This window comes from Manis pentadactyla, chromosome 14 (assembly GCF_030020395.1).
Source record: "Manis pentadactyla isolate mManPen7 chromosome 14, mManPen7.hap1, whole genome shotgun sequence".
Lineage (NCBI taxonomy): Eukaryota > Metazoa > Chordata > Mammalia > Pholidota > Manidae > Manis > Manis pentadactyla.
Window position 1 is genome coordinate 8,118,048 of NC_080032.1, and position 26,708 is coordinate 8,144,755.

A 26,708-nucleotide genomic window follows, 5' to 3' on the forward strand; every position below is an offset into this window, starting at 1 on the left:
AGGCAAGGTTTTGAGCCACTATAAACTCTGGCTACCAATGAAGTACCATTCTTATCCTGGAAGATTGAACACTGGTCTGTTATCCTTCATTTCTGATTAGGAAGTTCTTCCTCCAGTGGGTGAGAGCACAGCAAACCTTTGTGGGAGCTCGCGACAGGCTGCTGCGGCCACCCTCCACTTTCCCCAGGCCCCCGTCGACTCATTCTCGTTCACTGGCTGCCCAGGCAGGGACAGGCACGGAGGGGGCTACATACTTTTCTTTCTCTATCTCCATGGAAAGCCGCTTCATGTCAGTATCCTTGAAGTCGAAAGACAGGCTGTCACCGATGAGGTTGAAACTTGGTATGTCAGGAGGCGGTGGTGCTGGAATTGGGTTCATGGGCTGTGAATGAGAAGTCTCTGATTAGGAGGTCAGGTTAAGAACAGGGTGGCACCACTGTATTAACTGCTGACCCCCAGCAGCCACACAGGCAGTGGATACAACTCAGGCCCTGGCTCCTGGCATGACCACACCTCACAACTGTCACCATCTCTGCTCACTTCAATCTTCCCACACTTACTGCTGCCAGGTGATCTGCCCCAAAGACCTTAAAACCAGGCAAGTCACTCCTCTAGCCTCAAACCTTTAAACATTTTGCATGCTCAGCCATATTAAACCCCCACATACTTCTTCATTGAGGAAACACCCAAGCCCTGTGCTAGGAGGTGGAGACTCAGAGAATAAGACAGGGTTCCTGGCTGTGCAAGTAGCAAGTGTTGCTCGGTAAACAGATGCATTCACAGATTATAACAGTTAAATACGGTAAACACCAGCCAGGGAGCAGACAGAGGCTGGAGGGGTTGGTGAAGGTGTGCTAGGAGAAACACTGCTTCCACTGGCAACAGAGAATGTGCCAGAGGAGCAGGCTTGCCAAGCAAGAGGCATGACACTGGGCAGGGCAGAGTGCTCAGCAAGAATGCAGGGTGTCCGCAGTGCCAGTGTGGGGAGGCAGGTCGGAGGCTGGGACCAGACCGTAAAGAGCTCCCCTGCATGCTGCAGGGCTAGGATTCAGAAGATGGAGCCAGAGGAGGGCTTGAAGAAGAGGGTTAAGAAGTTAGGTTTGTTTAGAGGACTTTCCCATCATCCCAGAACAAAGAGTCATCTAAACTATGGGCCCAACTACTTCTCCGACTTCTCCTGCCATCTGACCTACAAAATTGTAAATGGTTTTATTATCCGATGGAACACTTTGCTATCCTGTATGCGTTCCTTTGTTTAAGCAATTCCTCCTCTCTATACCCCATCTCTCTTTCAAGGCCCTTCTCAAATACTACCATTTTTCACCAAAGCCTTCTAGATCCCTCTGGGCCAGATGGCAGCTCCTTTCCTTGCTGTGCACTAACACTGTGTTGGTTCCGTGTGGCACTTCTCCAACTCTACCTCACAAAAGACCTCTTTTGGCTCTGTCTTCTTTCTACTGTTGGCAAGTTTCCTGGGGGAAGGATCTGCCTGTGTTTCATCCTTGGATCTGTTACTGAGTCTAGGACAGTGTCTGGGGAAGAGCAGAGGCTCAGAGCATTCATCTGAGGTGATACCAAAGCCTGAGGCAGACTGTCTGCCTGGGTATCAATGGCTGTGCTGAGAAAGGGCTTCTGGGGTACTAGAACGTTCTGTTTTCTGATTTGAGTGCTGGGCACATAGGTGTATTGAGTTTGTGAAAATTCAGCGAGCTGTACAGTTACAATTTGGGCCCTTCTCTGTATGGGTGCTATACTTCATAAAAATTTCCATAAAGATGAGTGTAGGATGCTGCACAGCCGGTGAGAGCACACACCGGCCCAGCCTCTGTGGAGACCACCCAAATGGAAGACATGACCCCACAGTCTAGTGATGAGAATTGGCAGAAAAATTCTACCAATACGTCCACATGTGTGTACAGAGATTTGTGTCCATGGATGTTCTGTGTAGTCCTATTCTAACTGTAACAGAAAACAGGCTAAATGCCCATCCTCAGAGACCTGGTTAGATGAATTACACTCCATCCAGATGACGGAAAAGGATGATAAAGCTGATATGATCTCCTCCAGGACTTACTTATGTATTTATTGTTAGATGAGTGTATAGCGTTTGCTCCAATGCAAGTCTTAAAAACATACACACATCTCAGGTGTCCCACCCAAGATGAGCGCCTGGAAATCGCAGCCCCAGGGCCGTCTGCTTACACCCACCTTGGAGATCCCAAAGAGGGGCCAGTGGCGCACCAATCCACAGAGCCATGGGGGAGCACAGCGAATGGCTGCTGCATGGCCAGCTTGGGGTGGCTTGTCACACAGTAATAGATAACCAGAACAGATGACGACAGCAAACAGCTCTCATCTCCCTCCACCCCAAACCCTGGGGAGCTCGTGCCTCTGCACCCCACGCATCTCTCTGCCTCGTGCCTGTCTGCACCATGTGTGTAACTGTGCAGTGTGTGCATTTGTGCAGTGTATGCATCTGTGCACTTGCCTAGCATAACCTATCTTCTCTTCCCTACCTGAGCGGCTCCTGTCCCTCCAGGCTGGGCTAGGCTCTCCTCTAGGCACCTGTGCACTGTCAGTATACAGATTCCACATCTACCTGGACTATATGGAACAGAACAGGTGTGCAAAAAAGTTTGCTGAACAATCACAATGTAGGTAGGTCAGGGAGAAGACAGTGCAGCACGGAGAAGACAAGTAATGACACTACTGGTGGACAGTAATAGATCTATCTACTGATAGATATTATTACGCTGATAGACAGTGACTGCAATGGGGGGATGAGGACTTCATAATATGGGTGAATGTTGAAACCACAATGTTGTTCATGGGAATCCTTCATAAGATTGTGTATCAATGATACTTTAATAAAAAAATAAAAGAAGTTTGCTGAACAGAATATACAGAGGTAAGGAAGGGAAGAGGCTTTCTATTCATTTTGTGACCCAATTTAATTGAAGTCTGGCCCCTTGTCCCAAAATTAACTTTTGAAGCTGGTTCTTACATGGCAGTAGTTCACTCTGAGGTATTTGGGTATCCCTGCCCAGAACTACAACTGCCCATACCAACAATAATGTACGTTACACACCAGTAGTTAAAGATTAAATTCAACTTGGCATTAAGAAGCTGGAGAGCAAATTGTCTTCAGGGCATTACTTGGAATAAGAAAAATATTTCAGAGTTGGAAAAGGCCCTGTTGTGTGCTACCCAGGCAACCAGAAGGGTGCCTGACTGGTCCAAGGCCAAACGGCACACCGGGCACTCTACCCCATCCCTGACCACAGGCTCGCCACACCATCTTGTTTGCCATCTGTGGGCTTCAACAGCCGCTCTGAAGGCACTGCCAGGTGGCCAAAGGGCTGGGAGGGAGGGAAGGGAAGGTTGCCAGGTCTGAGCAGCCTCAGGCTGGCAGCCCCCACAGGCTGGCAGCCCCCACCCAGGCTCACCGGGTATGTGGGCTTGGTGGTGATTTCCAGGAGCTTCTGCTTGGCTCTGCGCTCTGCCTCCCGGGCTTCCTGCAGGTCCTGCTTCAGCTGATCAGCCTCCTTGGCCCTGTGAGGGAAGGAGGAGCGTCAGCTGCACGGAAGATGACAGGTGGGGGAAAGAGACCCTCCTCCCCATGGACTACCCCGGAGAGGAGGTTCCTGTGTTAACCCCGAGGATGGTACCAGCTCAGGCAAGCAAAGATGGGGGAGGGCTGCGGGGGCTTTTCCAAGGCAAGGACAACATTCCTGGGTATTGTTCATTTCAACTGGTAAATCTAAACCGGAAGAACAGGGAGGCCTGCAGGGAAGAGTCAAGGAGGAACCTCTGCGTTGCTTTTACGTGAGAGAGGGCTAGGCAAAGAAGAGCTCAGGAGATCAGAGGTCTCATATTGAATCACAACGGGCAGGATGTGAAAGGCCTGATTCCTTACAGCCCTGCCGTGAAACGACCGTGCCTCAGCAGGAAAAAAAGCGCCATCACGGAGGGCCTAAGGCCTCGGTGCAGGTCTTGGCCCTGCAGGACACAGGATCCGGGGCACCACACTGAACACACATCCCTCACAGGGGAAGTTGCCTACACACAGACAGGGCAGGAAACAAAGGAATCAAATACCCAGAATGACATGGGAAAAGTGGAGGGGAAAACACCTTGCTTGCAAAGCCAAATTAAAGTGCTCCATGTCAACAGAGCCAAATGCTGTGGGGATCGTTCCAGGGTTTATCTGAAGCCTGCAGAACCAGAGCAATCCAGTCTAGAACAGTTTTAGAAAAGTACAGATAACAGTTCCATCCTTCAACCTGGTGGTGAGCTGGGGTGTCCTGGCCCTGGAGAGGATCATGGCCCTTCCCTCCCATCTGCCTCAGGAGTCTTAGCACCAAGGAAGGGCTGCAGGGAAGCAGGTGCCTATAATAGCTGCAGTCTCCCCACAGGCCCCCTAAGTAAAAAGGGAAAAGAACCACATTTTTTAAATGTAAGAAGAGCCTCCTCACATCTCCTCAGCTAAGAGTAGTCTGTCGATATGCTCGATGGTTTTCCTGCAAACACAGCTATTAGAGGGATGGGGCCTTATCACAAAGGCACAAGCATGACCAGAGGCCCATTTGACAAGCCCACTTCTGCTAGCTCCAGCCCCCAAACAGGATTAATCATCAGTCCCCCCAACCTATTAAGGGAGGAGCCTCCCCCCATCCCAGATGATGGCGGGGCAGCTGGAGGACAGCCGCAGCGAGCGCTGCCTCAGGACAGGCTTAGACAGAGCAGCCCCTCACCCGCACCCCAGAGCCCAGGACCCCTACCCCCCGCCTCTGACCTCCTCTCTGACTCCTCAGCCATCTTCAGGGCCAGCACCTCAGCCTCCAGCACCTTCTGCTCCATCAGGCGCTTCTCTTCCTCTGTCCGAATGGCTGTGGCCTTGATGCGCTGCATTTCCTGTTCGGCCTCGGCGGCCTTCTGCGCCAGGAGTTTTGCCTCCTCCTCAGTAATTTGGGCCTTTTCTGCCAACAGGTCAGCCGTCTCCTCAGACCGCATCTGGAGAAGGGCACTGTCAGCCAGAACGGGGGTCGTGGGCCTGTCATCCCACCCAGCTCTGGCTTCAGACACTCTGGCCAGCAAGCACCAGAGTCTTGGACTCTGTGGGTCCTTAGGCCTTGCCCCTGAGCGTCCCCTCAGATGACAGCTCTGGCAGCAAAGGACACGCCACACCCCTCAACTTTTCAGAAGGGCCCTTCAGGTTTCATCCATGGGGAGCAACAAGAAAGCACCTCTGCTGGGGACCCGGTCGAGCTGAGGCATATGCTTTATGAGGAAGACAAACAACTTCACTCTTTTCTTTCTCTTTATATCAGTGGTCTGAAACCAGTGGAGATTTTGCCCCCTAGGAGACACGTAACAATGTCTGGAGACACTTTTGACTGTCGAAAAGAAGATGAGATGGTGCTACTGGCATCTAGTGGGTAGAGGCCAGGGACACTGCTGAACGTCCTTCCAGGCTCAGAAGGGTTCCCCCGCAAAGGAGGGTCTGGCCCCCGAGTCAGCAGTGCTGAGGCTCAGACAGCCTGCTTTAAGGATGAGCCCCAGAAAGAGCAGAGTTCAGCAGATGTGAACTCAACCTGCTTGAGATCTGCTTCTGCCAACACAGGTAGAAAGAAAACGCAACGATTGTTCTTTTTAAGCGTGAATGTCAAAGCAAATGTTGCTCAGGTGTGGTCCTCAGGAGACCCGACCCCAGGTGGCCCCCCGGGACCCGGGTCCCCAGAATCACCAGGGCTTCGTTGGCCATGGTCGCCTCCTCTTTCATCTGCAGCAGCCTCCTCTCCAGCTCGTCCCTTGTGCGTTCGGCCTCCTCCCTCATCTGCTTCTCCCGAGATAGGCGCTGCCGCTCCATCTGGGGGGACAAGAGCTGCTGCTCAGTCATGGGGCTCATGACCTGGGGTGCCACAGGGATCCCGGAATGCCCAGCGGCCAGTGGCCCCACTGGAGGCCCCTTTCTTCCCGTTACTTTAGGGAGCCAGAGTCATTCTTGTGCCTGCCACCCTCGGTCCTCCTAAATCAGCTGGAGAATTGAAAGCAACGGCCCTGAAACACATCTAAAGATGAAGGGACAAACCACAAAGACCCAAGCCCTGCCGGGCGTCTGCCTGGATGGAAGGAGGCATCCTCACACACAGGGTGCCGAAGCAGCTGCCCTGCCAGTGTCCCCTCTTGTTGGCAGGCCTCGTGTGGCTCTGCCCTGTGGCTGACAGGACACGATGCAGGTCCCCCGAGATGGAGCCCCAGAAACAGCCAGCTTCCTCCTGGCTGGACGATCCATCTTGCCTTTTTTAATCCACACAGACCCCTCCCACATCTCCAATTTCATCGACAATAGTCCTTCCTCTGACGCATGGAGATGGAATGGTTCTGTGTGGCCCTTCAATAGTTCGCACGCTGTGTTGCACACGGGGAAGCTGCAGTGGCCTCCACACAGCCTCACAGAGCCTCACATGCAGGCAGCCCCTGAGCCAGGCCCATGACAGGAGGGAGCCAGGCAGGGAACACAGCTGCCCATCCTTAAGGCACCAGTACAAAGCCACCGCCACCTCCCTTGCCTTCTGGAGCACTATATTAATTGGGCCACATGCTGAGCTTAATAAGGGGAACAAGTACAGGACAAGTGCTATTCTCTGTGATCCTAGGGTTCTAACTGAGCTCAGAAAGCAGAAGCCAGAAGTGACCACTGCACTATTTTCTTCCTTAAATAATTAAAGCACATTGGATTGCTTTTTGCTTCAATCTTCTCCCAAACACAAGATTACTAAGACTGCTGCTTTTTCTCAATACCAAGCCAAAAAAATGCATTAGGCCTCGAAGGAATAATGCAGAGACAAGCAATAAAATACTGTAAATCCTTCTCCAATTTTCTTCTTGCAAGCCAATGAAAGGCTTGGCTCCAAGTTGTTCTCTAATTTGCATCATATCACAATTTCCATTGGGTGGGTCACTACCTTCCATTAGTGTCCACCGAGAAAAGCCCAGGCAATCCCCTTTTGTTCCTAGCACCACACTTTCCCTGAGACCTCTACCCTCATAAGGACCTCCTATTTGTAAAGTGGTTTAAGCTTACAAAGCCTTTCAGGGGCAATGTGTCCTCTGATCTGAGACAAGAGGCATTATTAGCTCCACTTAACAGATGAGAAAACCGAGGTCTGGAAGATAAAGTCACTTACTAACATCACATACTTAGTTCCCCAACTGGCTCCAAGGCCAGTGTCTGTGCTACTGGGCCATGCAGCCTTGAACCTGCAGATGCCAGATGCCAGGCGTCTGCTTCTACAGGCCATGAATGTCTGGGGTGTGTTCACGCTCTTCTCTGCACAGTCCTGAGGACTACATGCCCCTTGCCATTTTCAGATCTCTCACGTCTAAGCTTGGCCTGCTGAAAAAAGGTCAAAGAAGGCTCTTCTTGAAGTTGCCAGTATGACCCCATGCTGGCTCAGAAGCACTTCTTTGTCCAACAAAGCACATGGGTATCGCCCTGCCAAAAGCACCCCTATGGCCCAGCCATCTGAGAAAGCAAAGAGAAGGGGAGCTGGAAGCACACTGCTTCAAACTAGCTGTTTCAGTCTAAATCTCAGCCTCACAGGAGTACCCAAGTCCGAGACCTGCCCACAGACTGATGATCACACCCGAGCTGGCAAGTCCTGAAGGCAGGTGACTGCAGCGCTGCTACACAACCTAGTAGCTTATCCAAAACCACAACTGATGTTCTCAGCAGCAAGGCTGAGATTAGATGGGTGGATTTCGGTGAGTGGAAAGGGTCTATGAGTAGAAAACAGTGATGCAGACCATCCAGTCTACAGATTCGTGTCCCTAGCACCTCCTGCTGCGGGTGAAGTGCCGCCTGGGTGACAAGCAGTGGGCAAGTACCGCCAGAGTCTAATTAGCATTCCGGCAGCAAGCACCGAAACGCAGCCATGCATTCCATCATCATCTAATTAGAAAAAGAAGAAGGCTGGGCAAAGGAGACAGGCAGGCAGCAAGTAAGCTAGCTAGATGGACGGAGAGGTGGCTGGGTGGGTGGCTGTGTGGACGCAAGCTTGGCTCTCTCTTCCCTAGCCTCCATTAATCACACTTTACTTATTTCATTTAGGTGGAGAAATAACTAGAAACCTTTTTTTCAGATATGCTATTAGAGTTTATTCCTCATTTCCAGGGCCGACACCCCACCAGCTGGGCATCAGCTGGTAAAGATCCAGAGGGATAAAATATGAGCAGGTGTGTCCATGGCCAACGAGTCCTGCCAGCTCATGACCCTCCTTACCACGAAGGAGCAGTAGTGGTGGTCCACATGCAGTCCTGCTCACCTGCTTTCTAGCCTTCTCCTCCCTGGCCTGGGCTTTCATCTGCTGAACTTCCAGAGAATCGGCCTTCCTTCTCCTCATAAAAAGGTCATGGTTCCCGATGCACAGCTGGAGAATCTGTGGCCACAGAAGCAGGAGACATGTTAAGCCCACAAATGTATTCCACTGCCTACCAGCTCACTGGTACTGTAGCATCTTGGTCTGAGGGTCTTGGGGGAAGCAGGAAATCTGAAGAGGGGAGCATGGAGTGAATCACCAAAGCCTCCCGATGGTCTCCAGTGCTCATGGCCCTGGACCCAGGCCAAACAAGCTGGGGGCAAAAATCCCAGGGAAGAGAACAGGCGACATTTCAGCATGTCTTCTGGGTGCACCTCGCCCTCCTGGGTTAAGATGTGGCTCTGCAGATCTGGGAGGATAGGAAAGATGCCTCGGATCGGGTGGGCTGGGAGAGCAGGTTATTCGTGTGGCAAAAGCAAGCTGGATCCCTCCCTCACACCACACACAAAAACCGGCTCCAGAAGGATTACAGACTTACACGCGAAGATCAAGCCCTTGAAATTTTTAGAAGAGAATACAGAAGAACATCTTTATGATCATAGGATAAAGAAAGGAGTTGAGCAGGACACGAACAGCACAAATGAGTAAGGAGAAGATGGAGGGTTTGTCTTTGTTAAAGTTAAATGTTTTTCATTTAAGACATTATTTTAAAAAGAGGAAAAAAGAAAGCCATAAACTAGGAGAAGATATAACCAATAAAGACAATAAACTACTCAGAGAAAATGGCCAAAAGACATGAAACAAGTATTTGACGGAAGAGACAATAAGATTGGCCAATAAATATATAAAAAACATTCAGCCTCATTAGTAAATATAAAGATGCAAATTAACACGATGCTGAGATGTCATTTTGCATGCATTAATAAAAAATTTAAAAGGCTGAAAATACAAGTGTTGAGAATATAAAGCAACAGGAAGTCTCACCCACCACTACTGGAACTATAAATTAATTCACCTTTCTTAGGAAACCACATGGCATGATCTTGAATTTGGACATACACTATAGCCCTGAACTTGTACTCCTAAGTATATACTCTGGACACTAGAGAAACTATTGCCCAGGTCACCAGAAGGTATGAGACTGTTCATAACAGCCTTGCTAAAATGGCACAGCAGTGGAAAGCACTTAACTGTCCATTGATAGGAGAATGAAAAAAATACACACATATACATACATGCAATGGAATACTATATACCCACGAAAATGAAGGATCTTATCTTCAAACATCAACAGAGATAAATCTCAAAAAATAATGTGTAAAAAAAGTGACATAAGAACACAGTTGACAGCACTTATGTAAATTTCAAAAATACACAAGACTCAATAATGTATTCATCTTGCCATATGTGAAATAAAGTTCTGATGAAAAGTGAGGCGATAATCAGCACACAGCTCAGAACAGTGACTTCCCTGGGGGAGGAGCCAGGGAGAGACGACCAAGATGCCAACATGAACGGTTTTGGCAGCACTGGGGATGAAGGCACTATTTTTTACAGCTGGGTAGTGGCTACATAGCTCTTCATTTTTGTTATTCTTTATACCATACATACACATTTTATGTAGCCTCTGTATGTACAGTTGACCCTTGAACATGGGCTTGAACAGCATGTTCACTTACACGTGGACATTTTTCAACAAATACACTGGAAAGTTTTTTGGAGATTTGTAATAATTTGAAAAAACATTGTCTTTTCTCTAGCTTACTTTATTGTAACAATATGGTATATAATACATACACAAAATCTGTGTCAATCAACTGTTTATGTTATCAATAAGTCTCTGGTCAACAGTAGGCTATTAGTTAAGTTTTGGGGAGTCAAAAATTGTATGTGGATTTTTGACTGTGCATGGGGAGTCTGTGTCCCTAACCCTTATACTGTTCAAGGGTCAGCTGTATAAAGTCTTTCAATAAAAATAATTTTAAAAAATTCCTTATCACAAAATTTACGTTTAACTCTTCAGGTCAAGATAAAGGGAAGAGTCCAGGCCTACTTGACTGTGTGTACCAAGTGAGCTATCATTGTACACCTCACAACATGTCACTCTGATACTATTTCCAAATGGGCGTTCAATTTCTTAGAAAAACTATAGCTATATAGATAATAAAAACGAGGATCTCAACTTACCAGCTTATTAACCCGAAGTTTTGAGGAGTTAAATTTGAAGACATCAATTTTCTTATCCAACGGTTTAATAGTAAACTGAAAGAAGCAGAAAACAGTTTCAGTCTGGCAGCCTAGAATGTCCCCACCACCTGGGAAATTCCACAGAATGGCAACCATGCTGGCAAGGATCCAGCATAAGTCCAGGCCTTGCCCTGCTTCCTGGTGCCCGGGTACCACACCACAGTGTGTTGTTAAGCATCTGCGGGCACTAAGTCTGGGGCAATGGAAGTTCACAATCCTGGAAGGCATGCTCTCGGCACCATCTCAGGCTTGGAAACTGGAAATATGGGCCCAGCCTTGAGGCCAACACTGGCCACTGCAGAGCCTACAGAATAGCTCTGCCTTCAGGAAGCTCACAACTTAGCTGGAACTAGACTAACAACAGTCAGTGACTCAAAAAATGACATCACATGTTAGTGCCTCACAGAGGTTCTAGGGGGGTTGAAAGTAGATCCACCTTAAGTTGGGGGGGACTTATGCTGGTCTTAGACAAAGACTATGTCAGAGAAGCTAAAAGGTAGGATGGGAGGGCATACTGGCCAGGGCGAGAAATAGGGGGAAATGAGCACTGTGCATGTGTGTGTGTTTGACGTTATTAGCTCCTTGATGACTACACCGATACCATGGGCTCTGACTGGGAGGAAGGTGGTGGTGGGCTGGCAGTGATCAGGGGGGCTCGAGTTGGTGTAGGTTTGATGCGACAGCAAACAGATCATCACTACTGGTTTCTTAACATGGGGATTATCAGAAGAAAGTTGTTAATAAAAGGAATAAAGCGTGAAGAAAATGAACTGTAGTAGAATAAGAAAACATAGTTTCTGAAATCAAAGGGGAGAGAAAGAGGAATAATAAGGGGCAGCTTAGAGAACAAGGCCACACCCCTAGAGAGGGAAGCGTATAAAGAACAAACGGCAACTGCTGTTCCAGCCTTTCCCAGATTTCAAAGAGGCACTTAAATACGGATAGTGATTCCCAGGGAGGACTTGCTAAGCAGATAAACACATTTGGGAAGACATTTTCTTGGGTATTCTTTTCACGTCACACTGCTCAACAAGGCACTAGCACACTGAGGACAGAAAGAGATCCTTTGTTTAGCTTTTGGCCAAGTTAACTTAGAAGCAGTATTGCTCCTGAGCAGGCTGCTATTTGTGAATTTCATGAGCTTTTTTTTGGCCTTGCTGTCCAACCCCAGCGCTGTTGGTGGGACACCACAAGCAGAGGGGAAACCACGGGGTCTGTGCCATGCAGGGTGTGCGTGGAGAACCAATGGATCACTTAAAATGAACGCACATTTCTGTTTTGACAGCACGGCTGTCATGCATAACTACCGAGACTGCTTCCTGTCATGTTGAGTCAGCTTGGAGTCCTCTTACTGCCCGAGTTATTGACATGATGGAACATGATGGTGCCTCGCCCCTGGAGAGGGTGTATTAGAGCTCACCGTGTCAGGCCATACTAGAGGAGACTTTAATCCTCAGGTTCTGTGAAGAACGAGTGTTTTGGGGGCCTTTAGCACACAAATGTGTGGATGTACAGTAAACAGACTTTATGAAATTAGAGATGAAGAACTACTGTATTGCAGCACACCTACTGCTTTAAGTCTTGTGGAGCTTTCCTTTTAGGCACGTTAAGAAAGAAATACCTAAAATGCTCATCTCCTAGGCTACTTCCAAAAATCTGAAAGCCAGAATGTTTTGAATTAATAAGCTCAATCTGTTTCTTCAAGCATGGCCGAGTAGATCTCAACCACATATTAGAAATCAGGGGCCTCGTGTTCCTTTCCTTGAGTTGCTACGAGCAAGGAGAAAACAGGAAATCTGCTCAGGGTGGAGGCTCTGCAGCAACAGCCGGAGCCGTCACCATTACTCACGGCACACTTGGCTGTGTGGGCTCAGGATGTCACTGAGCACCGCCTGGGCCTGCTCTCCTCTGCCTGATGCCCTGTGCTCTCAGAGCTCATCCTCTGCGACCCCCGGAAAAGCTGGGGATGTGATGGCGGGGAACCTGGAGCTCAGCCCCTGCTGTTCCCCTCACTGGGCACAGGTCACTTGGTCCCTCTGCATCTCTGCTTCCTGATGTAACACAGAAAACCAAGCCACGGCCCTTACTCTTAAACAGCAGTGCTCCTGTGAGGAGTGAATCAGTCAGGTCGGGGTCTGGATGAAAGTGAGTGAAGAAGAAAAACACATCTTTGTCACCAATCCCTTACACTGCCCTCATGAATTACAACACTTGAATTGTACTTGAACTATAACTTCCTTGAGGGATGAGACCAGATTTTCTACATCTTGTTTCCCCTGTGAAGCCTAACACAATGCAGATGCTCAAGAATTCCTTTCAAATTAACAAAGAATGAATGAGAAAATAAGCAAAGGAATGTAGCATTACAGCGTTTGGGAAAGGTCACCATCCAGTATAGAAATATTTGAATTCTAACTTACAAGTGTTCGTATAAGTTACTCAAACTTAATTATTCCTGAATTCTTCTGAGCTCGATAGCCTGATCCTTAGTTATATCATTGCTGAGAAAGATATATATATATGTACACATATATAGACACACACACATACATAAACATAGAGACATATGTCCCCATGTGTATCAAGCACTGGACACTGAGAGTTTAATGTATACCACACTTAAAATACAAACAGAATTTCTCACCAGAAACAGAAAGCCAAGTAATAAGAAAAGGTTACTTTCTGGTGTTCACTATTCTTTGGGGTTTAGTCCTGACAAGTCGAGCTTCCCAACCTCTTGTTAGTAAGCAGAGGGGTTTAGTGATGCTATTTGAAAACGAGATGCCAATACTGTTCTGTAAATACTATAAAAATCAACAACCAAAAACACAAAGCCTGGGAATTAAAGGATTTTGCTAATAACAAGGAGAAGTCTGGCTGGAGATGCTACAGAAAAGATGAGAGACGGGGAAGGGCCTCCTGGGCCCGAGTGCATCTGCAACACAGGCACGTCCTACCTCCTTGTCACTGTAGGAGATGTTTCGGATTTCATTCCACGGGAAGGAGATCTTGGGGGTCAGCTTGTTATCGAGGTCATAGATGTGAAGCCCCAGAGCATCCACTCCAAGCAGTAACTCTGTGCCCTTTTTATTCTGTAGATTTGACAAAAACAGCCACTGTCAGCCCCCGCTGAGGCTTGAGATTTTTATTCAACTTCCTAAAGAACCAGGCACACACTGTTATAAACAAGTTCCAACAGGACCCAACAGAAGTCACAGCTGTCTTGTAACCCAGGGGGTCTCCGGCTTCCTGGGTTGGGGCAGGCAAAGGCAAAAGCATGCCTTCTGGGACTTGTGTGCCAGACAGGGATCACTGCAGGCTTCCGTCACTGGCTTGATGGCTAAAACACCAGCAATCTAAGGATTGTTACCTCTAAAAAGTACAGTAGTCCCCCCTTCTCCATGGTTTCCCTTTCCGTGGTTTCAGTTACCTGCAGTCAACCAGAGTCTGGAAGCAGATGATCCCCTTCTGACATTGTGAGAAGGTCAATAATATCCTAACACTACATCGTTCACCTCACTTCACCTCATCACATGGGCATTTGACCCATGTCATCACAATCACCACCAGAAGTGTAGTACAATAAGACATTGAGACAGATGACATTCACGCAACTTTTATTCCAGCATATTATCACAACTGTTCTATTCTTTTAGTTATTATTGTTAATCTTTTACATTGCATCTAATTTTTTAAATAAATGTTATCATATGTATGTATGTGTAGGAAAAAACATAGTATATATAGGGTTCAGTACTATTCATGGTTCAAGGAGTCCTCTAGGGTCTGGGAACATATCCCTTGTAGATAAAGGGGCACTACTGTAGCCAAGTTATCACAGATACAGAATAAAAACCTGTAGGATTAAATATCTCTTATGTTAAAAGTTGTACCACCAGAAAGAAAATTTGAAGTGCTGGAATCAGATGGTCTTATTTTATGTAAAAATGTAGTGTTGAAGTGATGAAGCAAATATAGTAAAACAATGATTGTAGAATCTAGGCAGTGGGTAAATACAGGTATTTGCTGTAAAATTCTTTCAACTTTCCTGTATGTTTTAAACTTTTTATAACACACTGTCGGCCAAAATATATCTAAATGAATGGTGTCAGAATCAAACCTCAATAAATCTGTTTAAAAATTTTATTGATTGTACATATGCTCTACCTCTAACAGTGGACCCGGTCAGCAGGCAGAGCAGCCAGAGGGCCAGTGCCCTAGGCCCCAGTGTGGACCTGGATGCTACACCCCATGCTACCGGCCCATCTGCCTGCATTGTGATCTGACCCTTGCATGGCCGTGGGAGGAAGCTCCCAGCACAAGGACCTGACCGCTTGATGACAAGGAAAATGAACCAAGACTCAAGGGCAGGAAAATTGCTCTGCAAACTGAGAAGGGGTTCTGACTGTGAGGAGAAGCACAATCTAACAGCTGGCATCAGATGGAGAAGTGGGTGTTCACATAAATCCTTTTACCCCTTCCAGCACCCTGAAGTCAGGCGCTATCCACCAGCCACAAAAGAGATTCCTCTTCTGTCTGCAAAGCTCTTAAGACTACTGCATTAACACAAGCGAGGCTTTGTACTTTTAAAAAGAGTCTGCAGCACATTTTGGAAGATGAGATATTTCATTATGTTTCCGGCTATTCAGCTTAATTTTTTAAAACAAAGGAGTCCACCCTCTGCCTCCTATTATTATGACTCCACTGCTTCTAGAGAATAAATGTACAGAGTGGGACTCAGGCAGCCCCTTTAAAATTGTTTTCAGTACATTCTTCCTTAGTAGATGGTAAAATTTCAGGAACTTTAACACAAAAGATACTAAAATATCTGTTAGCCTTGTCTACAAGAAACACACACAGCCATATGCACACACACACACACACACACACAAAAAAAAAAAAAAAATAAGAGTATTTCAGTCTGACTGCTATAGAAATATTCCCTAACAAGAAAATGTTCTTTTAAGGATTCTAGTTTTCTAGAATCTAGGGGCTGGGTATATGAGGCAAGAGGAGTTTTATGTTGACAAAACCACAGACATGTATTAAATTACTCTGACCTTAAAGACCCAACAATTAGCAAATACAAATTAATAAAACTTTAGAAAACAACCTTCTGCATGAATATGGAAAAATTTTCTGGCACTTGTTTACTATATGAAATAACATAACTTGTCAGGGTGTCTTAATGCAAAGTAATTCATTTTTGAAAATCTGTATTTAGAAAACAAATACATCAGGTAGAAAACTCCCCTAGAATATTTAGAAAATGGGTTTCAATTTACCCAAACTTAATACAAAATTTATAGTAACCCCAAAAAGGAAAGCAAGATAACTATGATAATAAAGGTGGACGTCCACGGACAGTTGTTTTAACATCAACACATCAACAGTTTAGAACCCTCAAGGAAATACTTGACCAAACCTCACGAATTCCTTTGGAAGGAGCTGCCCATGTACTGGACCCAGCAGCAGAACCTTGAGAGAAATATGTTCAAAAGACCTAGACTGGCCTGAAAACAAACGCCTCTCTGGTGCAGAAGCAATAGGTTCCCAGAGGACAGTGCACTATTAATGGTCTGAATAGAAAACCAATTAGCCTGTTAGTGAGAACAAGATTCCCCACCCAAACAAATTGGTAATCTTTGAAAGCAGCTTTACTCTCCTTGTGCCCTGGGGAAGAAAGTATTTACAGGTGCTCCCTGTGGGCTGAGATCGCACAGAACCAGAAATAATCAAGTTACACTCAGAGCATTGGAACAGGTTTCTCCTGAGCACAAGCCAGGCCCAAGTCCCCCTGAGGCTCGACTGACACTTAATTACCTAGGATCTAATGGAAGTCCAAAAATAGACAATGAAGCTGTAAGACCCTCTCCCCTTCCTCTTTTCTTCACCACTGGAGCGTTAAAGAGTCTACCACCCTGGAATGAGGAAGTAACCCATCTTAGCAGTCTGCTTATACTGAGGGACCTTGGAGAGGCTTCAACACACCCGGATCGCAAAGTAGTTCACACCGTACATCTCCAGGTCCTGAGCTATCTTCAGATACTCCATTTCAGCTTCATCCCTGTGAGAATGAAAGGCACTGTCACTGGAGCTGAGTGAGAAAATGGGAGGACACGCAGGCACACGCCGTGCTGAGCATTCACAGCTGCCAGAGGACGCAAACCGGGGCAGACACCAGGAGAGCTCTTCCAACCCTGAGACTACGAGACACGCTGAGGTCAAGCAGAATTTCCCATCCCTTTAAAGACAGGAGGACAGAGTCATTACAGTGTCTCCTGGCTTCAATTTCATGCTTTCCCCTTGGTAAACAGTGACATCCGCCTCAAGTAACTGAAGAAAAGTTTGTGGAATGCTGTCTTTCCCTCTGAAGCGGATTTGGATGTTCAAATTATATTAGAGTTGTTGCTTTGTCTAATTGTGTATTTTCTTCACCTAGGTTTTGGTAATGCAAGCTACCTGAGGCTACCTTCCCGATTTTATTTCTTTGGGTGTTGCTGGAGCTCATCTGGGCTGTAGAACCTAAGCCAAGTCACCTACTTCTAAGTTATGAGTCACACTGAAAGTAAGCTCTTGAAGCAGCAAGGACCTGCAGAAAACTCCCATGCAGGTACTGTACTGAAATATTTTAACTCAAGTCTCCCTATGACCTTGCCTTCCTCCCTCTCTTTTTGATCTCAAAATGCTCTCAAATGAATTTAAGGAATTCAAGCCAAGAGAACACCAAGTGTTGGCAAGCAGGTGGAGTGGCGAGAAATCACACAAGCCTGCCAACACACACTGGTACAATGGCTTGGAAACTGTCTGACATTATTCGTAATAACAAAAACCAGGAGACAACCCAACAACCTAAATGTCCATCAGTAGGGGAATGGATAAATAATTTGTGGTTTATTAAGATAGGGGAATTCTACAAGGCACTGAAAATGAAAAAACTGCTATACACAAAAACCCAGATCTCACAATCTGATGCTAAGTAAAAGAAATGAGCCACACACAAAAAAAACAGGAACTGTCCAAATGCATTTACATAAAGTTTAAAATAGACAACACTAATCTATGGAGGCAGAAACTAGGAGAGCAGTTATCGCTGGGGAGGTGGTAGTGCGGCGGTATCTCTCCAAGGCTATCTTGTCCCCTGGCATTACAATAGTGTTTTCACTTTGTGATATTTTCACCAAATGGTATGTTTATGATTTGTCCATTTTTGGTATAAATGTTACACATTTTTAAAAGTAAAAAATATACATATGCATGATAGAAGTTGATTGAAGAAGAGAAAATGTTAAAGGCTAATTAAAAAATGATCAATTCCTAAAGTGATCAGGGAAATGCCAATTAACACTTAAGATACAAATTTCCACCTTTTAGATTACAAAAATTAGATTGATAAAAACAAGTGTTGGGGAGAGGAGGGGGAAAGACACTCCCATAGACTGCTGATAGGCACATAAATAGGTACAACCTTTCACAGTGTCCTTTAGTGGCATCTGTCAAAATGCAAAACATTCACATCCTTTGACTCAGCAACTCTTCTAAAGAATCTATCCTCAGAACTACTCTTACAATTTTGTAACAATATAGGATTGTACACTGCAGGACAGTTTGTAAAAGTTTGAAAAATCTACAGCCCCTCCAAATGAGTAGAGGAATTGATGCAAAAGCTAAGGAGATTTCTATACAGTAGAATCGTTAATGTGAAACCAAATTATGAGTGAACGGAGTAGGTCTGTCCGTCCTGGCACATAGGAAGTACCCATAGCAATGAAAAAGGACACACACAAAAGTGAAGATGTGTTTCTCCCAGCTCTGCCTTATTCTCTCATATACTTTGGCACCATGTTTTGTTCAACAAGCATGTCCTAGTTTCGTAGTTCTTTAAAAAAAAAAAAAAAAGCCTATAAAGAAATGTAAACTAATAATGAAGCAGCCTCACCTGGCTCGGCCTCGGTGCTCTGCGTAACAGGCTGTAATTCTCTCCTCCCACATTTCTGGAGTCATTTGGTATAGATTTATTACCTACCAAAAAATAGAGAAAAAAAAACCCACACAAAAAAAGTTTTTATATTGTTTGCCATTTTTGTAACTATGCATCATTTTTACAAAACAGCAAAGGTATTTTTAAAAAGCCATCTACAGGGGGCAGTCACACACACAGGTGGGTGTGTAAACAAGCACCATTCAATCTGAGTCATGACTTGGGAAGCTGCACCCCTCTCCTGGCAGGGGCCCCTCTTTCATGGGCTGTAGGTCTCAGAGGGAGGAGCTTAGTCCAGAGGAATGCTCACTAATCTAGGGCCAGCCAGCCAGGCCAGACTGTGTGTGCTGCGGCCTTCGCCCGCACAGTTGCCATCAAAAGAGCAGGTAAAGTCAAGGAAAGGTGAGGAGCAGGCTTTTATTATACATGACAGATGAGCAGAGCTATAAAACTGGAAGCAGCAAAAGAGAGGGAGGGTGTGCTTGTATGGCTAATGAACAAGATGAACAACATGAAGGATTAAAAACTACAGCGCCCATCCTCAGTTCATCTCCCCTATCTTCCCTGTGCAGGTGCAAACAGCTCGATTCCCTGGGCTGAATGCACACTGCTCCACGCTGCCCCCTGGGAATAACTGACCCACCTTTAAAGAAAGACATTTAAAGGCCATCCTAGTCCTGGCAGCCCCAAACTAATGCCACGAACCTTTGCTTTTTATTTATTTATTTATTTATTTTTGAGAGGACATCTCTCATATTTATTGATCAAATGGTTGTTAACAACAATAAAATTATGTATAGGGGACTCGATGCACAATCATTAATCAACCCCAAGTCTAATTCTCAACAGTTTCCAATCTTCTGAAGCATAACGAACAGGTTCTTACATGGTGAACAGTGCAAGGGCAGTCATATCATAGAAACTTTCGGTTTTGATCACACATCATGAGCTATAAACAATCAGGTCAAATATGATTATTCGTTTGATTTTTATACTTGATTTATATGTGAATCCCATATTTCTCCCTTATTATTATTATTATTATTTTTAATAAAATGCTGAAGTGGTAGGTAGATGCAAGATAAAGGTAGAAAACATAATTTAGTGCTGTAAGAGGGCAAATGTAGATGATCAGAACCTTTGCTTTTTAATAGTCTTAACAGAGATTTCCACACTCTTTACTTAAGATTGATTAACAAAATATTTATTAAAATATTCTTGCCATGTACTTCCAATATTCCTTCTAGTCCTTCAGTCAGCCTTTTTATAGACCTCTTATCTGCTCTGTCTTCCCAAACTGGGGGATTTGATTTCTTACCCTTTTTGGAAGCAATTCCTCTTGGGCCAAAAATCCCCGCTTATGAACAGAGGGGTCGTAGTCACCGTACTGGAAGGAGAAAAAAGGAAAGCAAGCTATTGAGATTCTGAAGACAACTGCCCATTTCTCACCAGGGCTCCCCTCAGTCTCATTCCCCCCAGTTCCGGGAGCAATTCAATTCTGATGACAAGTCAAGATTTCAACCTTGCTAGTTTGTTATCCTTGAATGAAAATATAAAGCTGATTATATCTATGAGCAGAGTTGCATAATCCCATACAGGATGGATGGGTGATGTGCTAATAAGAATGTGACATTTGTATGGAACTGTAGCTGTATTTTCTAACCCACAAAAGCAGTCTCTACCAAAACATTAGCTTTTGAAATGAAGTAACAAAACACAACTGTGATCGTTGTGATTAACGTGTGATAACAGTCTCACCTACAAATGCATTTAAGTGGCTGGTAATTGGAGCCAACTGCTAGGTGGGAGTGAGGGTAATGCAGGCAATATTTTTAATACCTTTCATTCAAGGCTCTGGAAAATTCTTTGGAAAAATCTGGTGCCTACGCTGTCAATGAATGAGTAACAACAATGATGCCAACAACAAAGAAATGAGTAAAAGGTTAACTGATTTTCCTAAAGCTGCAGAGCAAGACACAAGTGGGACCAGAGATGTATGGGGACAATAACTTGGAACGCACTTCCTGATTTAAGAAAAATACCTTTCTTTCTTAGGAAACTTAAGTCTGAACAGGAGATAATAAAAATGAAGCGATTTTTAAAAAGAAACTAACCATAAAACATATAGAATATAAAATCAAAGCCTGTCTCTTTGTCAGTCTGTTATTTATTGGCTTTTCTTTTGACCCAAAACAGAAAGCTCAGCATTTTAGGGTAATCGTCTATAACCGTGTATCCTTTTAGCCACCAAAACTGGAGAAAAAAAGAAAGGTTCACCACAAGGCTGTCGGCTTTACCAACCACCGAATCAGGTCAGATGTGGCCCCTCTCATTCCCAAAGAGCCTCGAGTTAGACTTCTGGGGTGTTTTTCCAAATGAAGTCATATACCAAACAGACACTTTTGGGATTAAAAGGAGATGTTCATCAGCAATTTAAACCATGCGTCATTACTATCCCACCCTGCTATAAAAGCCCTGTGAATTAATATTGCTTATGAATCTCATAGTTGGCTTGTGACTAACAGAATTGTACTGCATTGCTTTCTGAGGATGAAAGGAATTAATGTGTCAAATTTAAATATTTAAAATACGCCACTGCTTTTGTGACCCTGTCTAGGCATTTTTTCATTTAAAAAACTTTAAGGAACCTGGTTTCTCTGGATCTCTGAAAGGCCCAGGGATGGAGCAAGTCAGTAACTGGCTGAATTTTCACGGGACTCTCTTGGGAGGCAGCTGCAAGGTGCAGGTAGGAGCCTGGCTCTGGAGGCAGGGTGTTTAAGGTTCAGTCCCAGTGTTTTAGCTGTGACCTGGGAAATCTCTGAGTCTCAGTTTTCCCGTCTGTAAAATGAGGATAATAACAGTATTTATCTTATAGGGTTCTTATAGAAATTCAATGAAATAGTATCCATAAAATTATAAAAACTATGCTTGACATACAGCACTTAATGCAACCTCATGTCAAAAGATAAAAACTCAGGTTGTATCACCTCTCTGAATCTATTTTCTGATTTGTCAAACGAGAGAGCTGGTTATAGAGGCTTTCTAAGTAAGGGCTCTGGAGTATTCCCTCTGAGGCCTTGAGTAGGGCACTCTCTCTCTAAATCCCAGCTTCCTCATCTGGAAAGCAAGGGTCATAATAGCACCTGCCTCACGGGGGCTGAGGAGGAGGAAGTAAGACAATGCAGGAAAGCATTTTGCAAAGTGCCTGGCTCAGATGAATGTCTGGTATGTTATCCTCTGCCTTATTTATAATCACTGGTCACCGTTTCCCTCTCCAGTTTCTGAAGAGGTAGGATGCTAAAAAGCTCTGCTAGTTGCATTTGCAAACCTCTCAAAAGTACTGACTAAAATCAAATGAAAAGCAAGCAGATATGCAGAGTTCAAGTTGTAAATTCAGGTTTCAAAGGCTTGCATGGTCAATGATCCACATATCATACTGAATTCCCAGCTACTCCACTGACCAAAATGTTGCATCTGAGCAATGCAGAAGCAGCAAAGACACTCCTTGAAATACCCCTCCACTGGACTGACTCCACTTACTACATTAAAGCCACCTAGAAACTGTATCTGCTCTTAACTGTCCCTTCAAAAAAAACAAAAGAAGAAAATCCTGACGTTGTGGCAGTCAGTGAGTATAAAAGAAAGTCATGGCCCCCCCAGATGGAGGCAGCTGTGCCTCATCCTTTTCATGTACGGATGCATTCAGATGACATATCCCAGAGTTGAATTTACCGTAAAGCTAATGAAGCTTGGCTTTTAGGTCTCTGTGCCTGCACCTAATTTTATATTTATAATTTGGTGTCCCTGCATTAAAGAGAACCCCCTAAGTTATATAAACTTCAGGCCCCACAAAACCTGGATCCACCCCTGATATAAACCAATTCACTTTAAATTCAAGAAGAAAGTTGAACATTTAAAGGACTTCTGGAGTTGATTCTTGGGTTAAAAGAAGCTCCTTCTGGATGTTAAATACTTTCCTCTGTCTGTATACATAGAAAATTAGACCAAATGCTCTGAATAGGATTTCACAAAACATAAACATCTGATCAATATATATTTAGAGTAGTTAGATCCCTACCACACACGCGTCACTAAATTCCAGATGGATGAGATACAAACCTCACATGAAAATCCATAAAAATACCAGAACAAAATATAGAAGAACATGTGTATAATAATGGTTGGTGAAGCCATTCTAGAAGTCACTCAAAACATAAAAAAAGACTGACAAGTCCAATATATTTTAAAAAAAGATAAAAGGTTAACACCCATAATATCTGGAACTCCTACAAATCAATTTGAAAAAGATGAACTATACAGTAGTAAAATGGGCAAGTTGTAAACATTGATTCACAAGGAAAGAAATATAAATGCCACTTAGTCTATGAAAAGATGCTCAGCCCCAATGGTAATCAAGGAAATGAAAACTTTCAAAAATCTATTTTTCTATCAGATTAGCAAAAATTTAAAAGACTAACAGCATCCACTGCTGATGAAGATGTGGAAAAACAGGTATTCTCACACACTGTTTGTTCTCTTAGAAGTTAAATTAGGACACTTTTGCAGGGCAATTGGTCCTATCTACTTAATTTTTTTATTGAGATAAAATTTACATATGTAAAATTCACCATTTTAAGCACATAACTCAGTGGTTTTTAGTATACTCAGAATATTGTACACACACCCCTATCTTATTCAGAATATTTCCATCACCCCAAAAAGAAATCCCATACCCGTTAGCAGTAAGTCCTAATATCCTTCTCCTTCCAACCCTTAGCAACCACTAATCTACTTTCTGTCTCTATGGACTTGCTTATTCTGGACATTTCATATAAGTGGAATCACATAATATGCAGCCTTTCACATCTGGCTTCTTTCACTTAGCATTATTATAAATTTTACATGTTTTTATCCTTTAGCCCAGTTGTGCCATTTGTTGGTGTCAGTCATAGAGAAATATTGTTTATATGTGCCCAGAGAGGCATATTCAAGGATGTTCACTGTGTCCATTTAAATTATAGAAAGAAAAACAAACCTAAATATCTACCAATAAAGAGATATCTAAATAATCCACAATCCCCCCTTTTTACGAAACACTGTGCAGTAGTTAAACAAATGAGGTGGGTCTATCTGTTCTGACAGTTTTAAGTGAAAAGGGAGTGTTGTGTAGGAGTTCCTCTGGAGTAGCCACATAGAAGTGCAATTTCGGGGAGTTGGGGAAGGCATGAACCCTCAGCTGACTGGCCCCCACCACACACACATTTGCTCTACGGAGGTTATGCCAATTCCCAGTCCCCTCCAGCAAGTATATATAAGCTCAAACCAAGCTACTATCCAATTTACTAATCCTTGTCAATCTTAAAGGCTTGAAATGTTACCTTACTGTTGCTTTAATTTTTCTTTTTCTTGGTTCCTGGTGAGATTGAGCATCTTTTTGTATTTACAGATTATTCTCATTTCTCTTCTATGAAGTGCCTGCTGGTTCATACCCTTTACACCCATTTTTCTGCTGTCTTTTTCTTATGAACTTAAGAGCTCTTTATATTCAGGGATATATCTACAAGTCTACTTCTAGAAATCTACCTCAAGGGGAAAAAGCTTTTGCACATGTACACAAGGAATCATAGAAAAGAATTTTCAGTAAAGCACTGTTTATAATAGGGGAAAAGTAGAAGCTAAACCTACCTCTCCCCCAGAAGGGGGATCGGTAAAGAAATTAGATTTATTCACCAATGGCTGCCATCCAGCAATTAAAAGCAATGAGCTACATCTACACATACAACAGGATACATCTCAAAACTGATGTTGAGTAGGAAAAAAAAATATCAATTTATAAAAAGATAAGCCAAAAAAGGGGGGAGGGGTATAACAGAGTATATCACCTTTTACATCAACTTTTACCTCCTAAATATTTTTAAGTCAGTGTCTTTCTTTCCAACTGACCACTGCCCAAGGTGTGACCCTCATTGTCTCTTACCAGGATGGCCACCACAGCCTTCTAACAAGTCTCCATTTCCAAACTTGTCTCACCCCAATCTGTCCTTCACACAGCCACCAAAGATCTGTCTAAAATATAAACTCTTCACTGGCTCTGCATCACCCACAGGATAAAGTTAAGACCCTTTATGATCTGGCCTGCTGCAGGCTGCTTCGGTCTCAGCGCTTGCCACTCTTTACATATACTTCACATACCCAAGTTCTTAATTGCTTTTTGGCACTCTGTCCCTAATTTTCATCAAAGTGTACTAAGAAATACTAAGCCTGCTCTCCCACCATTCTTGTCTCTGAACTAGGAATGTGCAGGCCAGTGCTGAAAGATTGGTTGGTAAATTGCATACCATTCTCTCCCAAAGTCATTTTAATAAGAACACATTTCAAACATCAAATTGTCAATATAAGATCCAACAGGTGGCTTAAAACATTGCAAGATGGTTTGACATGTCATGTGACTGGCTCCCAAAAAACCCAGCCCATACTTTTGATTCAAGCATAACTCAAACTCCCTCCCACAAATATGGTTCTTGTTAACTGAACCATGTGATTAATATTTGTATTTATACTTTGAGGGTAATTGTTTCTTTATGCTTTGGAATTAACTGTGTCTATATCATTCAAACAGCTGAAATACTGTAATGAATACATTTGTGCATAATTACATTCCATGTGTTAATGAGCTCAATTCACTTTCCCCACCACACTTTGAAAGTTCCTGTTTCAGAATGGTTGTAGAGGAAAATAAATTGAATATAATGGGAGGAACCAGTATGATTTACTGAAAAGTCTGGACTAATGTGATCACATAAATGAGTGGAATTCAGTGAAAGGCAGTGTGTGCTATCCAGAGACGCCCCTCACACACTAGGGTGGAAGGCAAGTGCAGAGTGCTGAGTGAGGGAGCCCGGACACTGGGGTTCTCGTCCTGGTTCCATGCTCCGGTTCTGCTCTGCTTCAAATCCTGTCCAACAAGAAGTGGGCTATGTATTCCCTTTAAAAAAGAATTAGCATAAAGTATTGTGACCTTAGACAAATTATCCATCCTTTCTAAGCCTTAAATACCTCATCTGCAAACAGGCATAACACTATCAAGCCTTGGCTTACAGAAACGACTACTATGAGTATCGCACAAAATATTCATGTGTAACATTTTGTAAAACTGTAAAACACTACAGGCATGTAAGATCTTATTAATATTGCAATCAGAGATATCCTTTTAATATTAACCAGCAGTCCTAGAAACCAGAAGCATATATTATATGCTATGTTATAATATGTTATAGAAGTTATAACAATCCTTAGTTTTCACGAATGCAGGCTTAGAGTCATAGATTACCTTTATTTATAAGATCTGAAAATTTATACCGGAAAAAACAGTTAGAACATCCTCCTCCATATGAACCACATATGCTGTCTGTGAATCACTTTCATCTCTAAATTAGTAGGATCCAAATTAGTAGGGCTTTCCTACAGTGAAATCTGTTTAAGCAAACATCTGCCCGTTCCCTGAAAAGTTATTTTTTTCCCACAGGTGGCCTTTGAATTTGTGGCCCAAAAATCCATGCCAAGAAAATGTAGCCTTTGAGCCTGAAGCCCTTCAAGGAGAGGTAGTGTCCTTGAGAGCTCAGGCCTCCTCTCCACTGGGGAGAAGGCATGCTAAAAAGGAACTCGGTTCCGGGCCAGGAAGTGCTCAGATTTAATGAAAGTGACAATGATTGCTTCATCACTGTCAGGGTGATACTGATTGAAAGGACACATTTTTCCTGTTATTAATATTCTTAATCAAAGCATAAAAGGAAGCATATGTTTTAGTTGAACTAAAGCCCATTTTCTATTTTTTTCAATTACTCATTTCTCTGGGCAGTTAAATAGGGGAGGACAAAATACAGTCCCAAAACCATGAATTCGGCACTTGGCTTTATCCAAATGACCTTGGGCAAATCACTGAGGGCAGATTCTTGCTTTAGTGTCTGTACCTCTGACAGAGTCAACAACCCCTCCTCAGCAGATCTTAGACGAGTCATAAGATGATTGAATTGATTCTGGTGCTTGTTTGCATGACCAGTGTGAACAGACTTTTTTCCTCCCAAATGACAGGCCAGTTACTTCCTGGCTTTACTCTGAAATTGTATTAAACTACCCAAAAAAAAAAATATGAGCTAAGG

At 44.0% G+C, this 26,708-nt stretch overlaps 1 protein-coding gene across 3 annotated transcripts in view; it reads right to left on the reverse strand.

The window, feature by feature from the left end:
* NF2 (NF2, moesin-ezrin-radixin like (MERLIN) tumor suppressor) overlaps positions 1–26,708 on the reverse strand; it is a 73,074-nt gene that overhangs the window by 16,275 nt on the left and 30,091 nt on the right. For 2 of the 3 annotated variants that reach the window (XM_036908838.2, XM_036908839.2), the window contains exons 5-14: positions 19,868–19,936; positions 18,508–18,590; positions 16,560–16,635; positions 13,526–13,660; positions 10,509–10,583; positions 8,328–8,441; positions 5,747–5,869; positions 4,796–5,013; positions 3,447–3,552; positions 255–382 (exon numbers count right to left, since the gene is read on the reverse strand). In XM_036908838.2, coding sequence (XP_036764733.2) covers positions 255–382; positions 3,447–3,552; positions 4,796–5,013; positions 5,747–5,869; positions 8,328–8,441; positions 10,509–10,583; positions 13,526–13,660; positions 16,560–16,635; positions 18,508–18,590; positions 19,868–19,936 — 1,127 coding nt within the window. Of the gene's footprint in view, positions 1–254; positions 383–3,446; positions 3,553–4,795; positions 5,014–5,746; positions 5,870–8,327; positions 8,442–10,508; positions 10,584–13,525; positions 13,661–16,559; positions 16,636–18,507; positions 18,591–19,867; positions 19,937–21,197; positions 25,535–26,708 lie in introns of those variants that run through there. The other variant, XR_008993859.1, reaches the window with a different exon arrangement.